The sequence below is a fragment of the Varanus komodoensis genome, unplaced genomic scaffold, assembly GCF_004798865.1.
Source record: "Varanus komodoensis strain SLA01 unplaced genomic scaffold, ASM479886v1 scaffold1033, whole genome shotgun sequence".
Classification (NCBI taxonomy): domain Eukaryota; kingdom Metazoa; phylum Chordata; class Lepidosauria; order Squamata; family Varanidae; genus Varanus; species Varanus komodoensis.
The window spans coordinates 1,687-7,497 of NW_025335284.1; the positions used below are offsets into that span (position 1 = coordinate 1,687).

The 5,811-nt window shown below is 47.8% G+C and overlaps 1 protein-coding gene across 1 annotated transcript in view; it reads left to right on the forward strand.

Moving 5' to 3' along the window:
• The window catches only part of LOC123017861 (class I histocompatibility antigen, F10 alpha chain-like), a 2,354-nt gene extending 332 nt beyond the window's left edge, over positions 1-2,022 (forward strand). The window contains exons 2-3 of the mRNA XM_044419481.1: positions 244-578; positions 1,936-2,022. Coding sequence (XP_044275416.1) covers positions 244-578; positions 1,936-2,022 — 422 coding nt within the window. The remainder of the gene's footprint in view (positions 1-243; positions 579-1,935) is intronic.
• The last annotated feature ends 3,789 nt before the right edge of the window (positions 2,023-5,811 follow it).

Sequence of the window (5,811 nt, forward strand, 5' to 3'; positions counted from 1 at the left end):
CTCAAGTCCCCGTTTGAGCATGTTCAAAACGTTTAAAAACAGAAAATATCTGGGTGCCTGGGAACTCCTTTCTTTAGAAGTTTTGTTTTTAGGGCATGCTGAAGGTGTGGGGCAGCCCCTCTCGGGAGAGCATCCAGAAGGACTGGAAGGCCCCATGAAACCCTGACCTGCTATTCAGATACGCCCCATCCTGCCCATCGTTGGAGAGATTCTGCTAGTGGTGATAATACCCACATTTTCCAGAGCCCCCCGAAGTGAAGGTGACTCGCCAAAAGTCATCCACGGAGGACGTGGAAACCCTCGTCTGCCGGGCCCACGGTTTCTACCCCAAGGAGATCGAAGCCGCCTGGACCAGAGACGGGGAGAGCCTGGAACAGGAGACCTTCCGTAGACGTGTGGCCCCCAATCCTGACTGGACTTACTACATCTGGATCTGCATTGACGTAGACCCCGAGGAGCAGGGCCGCTACCAGTGCCGTGTGGACCATGCCGGCCTGTCGCAGCCTCTGGGCTTGGCCTGGGAGGAGCCTGTGGGCGAGAGACAGCTGGGGAGGGCACGGATTGGGGTCTGGATTCTGGTAAGTTGAGCTTCCCCTAGGAGATGGTGGAATCCAAAGAAGAGGCCCGCGTGTGGTTTGGGGTGCAAAGCAAGGGATGTCAGTTAATGGGGGGGGGGTGATTCCTGGCAGGAGTGCTGGAAGATTGGCCCTTGGAAGGAGCAGCTTCCTCTCTGGTTGAGCTCACGGCAGGAACGTGGGTGTTTCAGCCCCTGGAGGCCCAGAGTTAGAACCGGTGCAGATGGCCCTGCAATGCTTTTCTTCATAAGAGTCACACAGGGCTGAATAGACAGTAGAGTCTGGAAGGGATGATACGTGCCTTTCACGGGCCCCCACTTGTGCTGCTGCCCCCACAGAGCTGAAATGTGGTGTTGTTTTGGCCAAAAGATAGTCAGTTTGCCACCAAAAAGAGGCAGCAAAGTGCTCCAGGAACTCTAAATGGCCCTTTCCCCCTTGTTCCCATTTTGGGGAATGTGGGGCTCATAGTGGCGGCTGTCGTAGGAGCTGTCCTGGCGGTGCTTATAATCAGTTTCTGCATCTTTATCTTCATCAGTAAGTAAACTGTTCATGCCTTTGCTGGGCTGCATGTTCACGTGTGTCACTCTGTTGGTGGCCCTCACTAAGACACGGTGGATCGTGGCCCCTCCATGCTAGAGGCAGCCCCAAAACGCACCTGTCCGGAAGTAGCTTCAGGAGCAGGGAAGGATCTGAAGGAAGGCCTTGGGTCGCTTCCACACTGCCCCCTGCGCAGGACCGGCCTCCCGGTGTCCACCCACATTGGAGAGGGAACCCCCAGGACAGCAGCGGCACCCCAAAGACCACCAGGCACCACAGTGCGCCTTGAATCAGGCTCCCTATTTTCTCACCTGGGGTACTGCCTGATAGTGAACCTGTGAAGTCCGGAACAGAAGACCCAAATCCCAGGCGCTGGAAGGCTCTGGAGTGTCTTTGGGTTTGGCCCCTCTTTTCCACTGCCAGGATTTTCACCAGGATCCTCAATATATTTAACTTTAGTGAGGTCTTGGGGATGCTTCTGAAATTTAACAGCCTGCATATCTTTTTTATTACTATTTTAAGGGGCTCTTTCCCCCATGAGCTCTGGCTGGCCCCAGATTCTGGGGGAAACTCTTCCGTACTTCCAGGCAGTCCAGTGCATGACATTGGAAGCCATCTGCGTATTTGTTTGGAAGAAATAGATTTCCAGGGTCCTCTATGTGGATCCTGTCTCAAATTACTGCTGGCAGTAGTCAGAAGAAGACTTAAGAAGAACATGGCTGGGGCTTTCTATGTTCGAAAAGGAAAAGGCAGGGTTCATTGGAAAAGGCAGGTTTCCTCCCGGGGTCCTTCCAGCTCTTATTTTCTAATTCTGTCTCTGCAGAGAAACGACGAACCAACAACTCCCAAAAGCAACCCTCACGTGAGTATCACCTCTCTCTCTGAAGAAATGACCATTAATACTAGCTGACAGATGATGTAGATGGAAAAAACGCAGTTGCCGGCTGTGTATTTCCAGGTACTCCGGCTGCTTCCACGCTCGGCCTCCCTCAGAAGCCCTGTGCTCCCGCCCATTGTCCATTTCAACCCTCCCACATTTTTCCGGTGCTGCTGCCATTAGCACAGTGATACCTCGGCTCACAAATGCCTCAGTTCACCACCAAACCAACTTTGTTGTATGTTGAACAGAGATGCTTGCAAACTTTTGACGACCTCCCTCGTGGTGGCCTCATTCAGAGCTTATCATGGCAGAGGGCAGCCAGGCTTTCCTCTGACTTCAGTGGGAATACGCTTGATTGGAAGATCAGTGGAATGGGAGGATGTTGTAGGAATGTATGCGGAGGTGGGGGTCTGGAATGGCTGCACAGTGGGACCAGGGAGATTTGTTGCAGTTAATTTCGACAAGGTGGCATTTGCCCAGTGGGAGATGTTAAGGACGGGCTTGTGGAGCCCCAGAGTAAGTGGGGCACAAAGGTGTTGTACATACAGCAACGGCTCCGTAAAAGGACCAGCAGCATCCAGAAAAATCTGGCCTGTCCACCTCTCCTGATTGGTGGGAAGGCTGGCTGTGCCATGAGGACTAGCAGCCATGGAGACCTCCTCCTCCAGCCCCCTTAAAACCTGTCCAAATCAATGGCCGTTGCCACTTCCCATGGAGGGGAATTCCCTGGCTCAGCCAAGCTCTCTGTGAAGGAGTCCTTCCCTCGGTCCGTCCTGCATCTCCCAGAAATCCGCTTCGCGGGGGGACCCCTCTGGTTCTCTTATCCTGGGAGGCAATTCCCCTGCCGAGGCCGTTCTGGGCTCCCATGCGCCCCTGGGACACGGGACAAAGAGAGTATCTCCCAGGCTGCTGTTTGCAGTGAATTGAGCTGCAGAGGTGTATGGCTGAAGCGTGTGTCCTGATTAGAAGCGACAAGGAGAGAAGCTGTGTGTGTGAAGTGGGGCCAGGGGAAGAAAGGACTTTGTGAGATGCAACATCCCACTGCAAAACTGTGATACCAATTCTCCGTCTTTGCTCCTTTTGCAGCACGCAGTGAGTCTCTGGAGGGCTCTGATAGCAGTAAGGGTGCATATGATGTGGGGAAAGGGGCTTGGAGGTCCACCCCGAAGGCAGGAGATCTTCCAACAGGGAAAGTGCCCAGAGATTGAAGGGCTTCCTCTTGCCCATGGCCCCACCTGGGGCCTTTCCAGAACCCACGGCCACAGGAGGAAGGATGAAGGCGCCTCGGAAACCCCTCCGTCATTCCCTGAACTCCCCAAGGAGGTCCAGAGCTTGATGGAAGGAAATCCCAGGAAAAACATGGCCATGGCTTGCAGGGGGAGTCCTCGCTGATTGGTCCTAAAGCACGAGGGCAGCAAAATCCTGCTATGGCCCCTTTCAGGCAGGTACCTTGGCAATGGGAGGATCTGGGTTTGTGGAGTCCCCTCTGACTGCAGCAGAGGTGAGACCATCAGGCAGGAACTGCAGGCAATTTCTTTGTATTTTGCGAAGAGTTCAGATTGATCCAGCTGGCAGCTAGAGATGTCTGGAATAGAAGAAATTCCAGCACAGCAGGGGATGCTCTGCGCCAGTTTCTGGAAGGGAGACTGAGTTATTATTAGAATAGATCACCAGTGTATGGCCCATGGAATTAAAGAAGCAGTACCTCAGTCTCCGAATGTACATAAGACTCTCTTTGGAACAAAAGAACGATGAAATTTCATTGGAGTGGCTGGAGTGACTGAAGGAACAGATGCAGGACTTCCGGTATGGCGTTGGAACGACACAGCGCTGATTAACGGGGCTCCAATATCACCCTGGTATTATCTGGTGGTGGGCCGTGGGAGGCATATCTAAGCCCTGTCGGGGCTCGGACTGAGTGCCTGGGGAGTCTTCCAGTTGGGGTGGGGCGGCAACCTCACGTCTACTGGGAGAAAATCAGGCAGTTCTTAGCCGGTTAATACAGGGGAGAGGTTTTGCTCCCCCAAGTTCTCGACATGCCATTAACAGATTAGGAACATAGCTAGAAGAATCGTCAGATTTACTGGGAAGCATTTTTACTGCTTTTTTTTTGCAATATTACCCATGGAAAAGCTGTATTTGTTGCTAATTGATACAAAGGAAAAAGAAAAAGCCCTTTGGATGGAGGAAGTCCCCCCCCCCCACGGAGTACGCGGCGACTGAAATGAAGAGAGACAGAGCTTTTTGTAAGTAGGAAAAAGACTTTTCTTTTTTAATCTCTCCAAGGGCGAAGAATCACAATAAATAATTACTGTGGGATTGAATGATAGAAGGATCTTTCTCGTATGTTGGACTTTTGCCAAGAACTACTAGCCCTCTTCATTACTGTTTCTGGGACCTCTGCCAACGTATTGGGATTGCTGCCAAGTCTTTGTTCTCAAATGACTTAGATTAAAAAGAAGTTGAAAACCCCGTTTTGTTGCCACTTTGGATTGGGATGTGTAATAGATATACTTATTTCTATATCCCTTTCCTCTTTCCTCTTCTTTTCTAATTTGGTTGCTGTTTTGTAACTCTTGGGGGGAAAAAATGGTGTTACTATGGAAGAATTACCGAAGACACTGTCGGCAATACAGACTTCTTTAACAGCTTTGCCATCATTCCAGCAGATGGTACTAATACGGCAGGAGACTATGCTAACTGAACAACTTGAACTTTTTTTAGTTGAACAAAGCAGACGTTTTGACAAAATAGATGATTCCATAAATGAGGCTTTGGGCAAACAAACCAAAACTGAACAGAATATACAAAATATGCAGCAAGCAGATGGAAAATCTGAAACGGTAAATAAAGAAATTCAATCAGAAAAACCAATAAGGAAACTATCATGGGATTTGCTCGTAAAAAAGCAACAAGCAGATGGAAAAATTGGAACGGTGGATAAAGCAATACAAATACAATTAGTAAAGCCAATAAGCAAGTCTTCATGGGATCTACTTGTCATGTTGGAGAAGGAGAAGGAAAAAGACAGCTAAATATGTAAGAGAGTTCAGGTTTATGTGGCTACCAAGAGGAGGAGTTTGGTTTATTGGGCTGCAGGCACTTCATTTGAAGACGTATACTGCCTCATTTCAACAATTTAAAATGAAGCAAGATTTGGCAGAGGGGTAAAAAAAAATAAGAAATTTTGTATTTTTTTTTTAAAGGAGTGATTTAAACAGGTTGGGATGTTTATATGTGACATGGAAAGGCTAAACTACCACTACTGATGATAAAACGGGTGGGCATAAGCAAGATGTGTCAAAGATGTTAAAGATCTGGTCTCTTAGACTAAAGGATGTTTAAGTTTGATGAAATATTAGTAACTTAGCTGAAAGAGAGCTTGTTTGAAAGATATTATAGGTAATAGTTGTTTGTTAAATAGACGAGTTAAGATATTTTAAAGAGGCTAAGTAGTTGTTGGATAGGTGAACACAAATTAATTTTTTTATGTCACAGAGTTAAAATAAGAAAACATTAGTAAATTAGCTAAAGAAAGTTTGTTTTAAAAGATATTATAGGTATTAATTACCATTAGCTAAGATGCCTTTAAAGATGTTAAATGGATGTCTTTGATTTTATTTGTAATTGTGGTAGTGAGGAATTTGTCTAGTGTTAGAAAAAAGATTCTGAATTGTGTAGAAATGTTTAGATTGAACTTGTCATTGAAGAAGAAAGAAGATATTGATTTACATCCAACTTCTTTCCTTTAATATTGGTTAAGTGAAACTGGACTTTGTAAGAAATGGATGGACTGTTCTTACTGATGAAAGAGAAAGA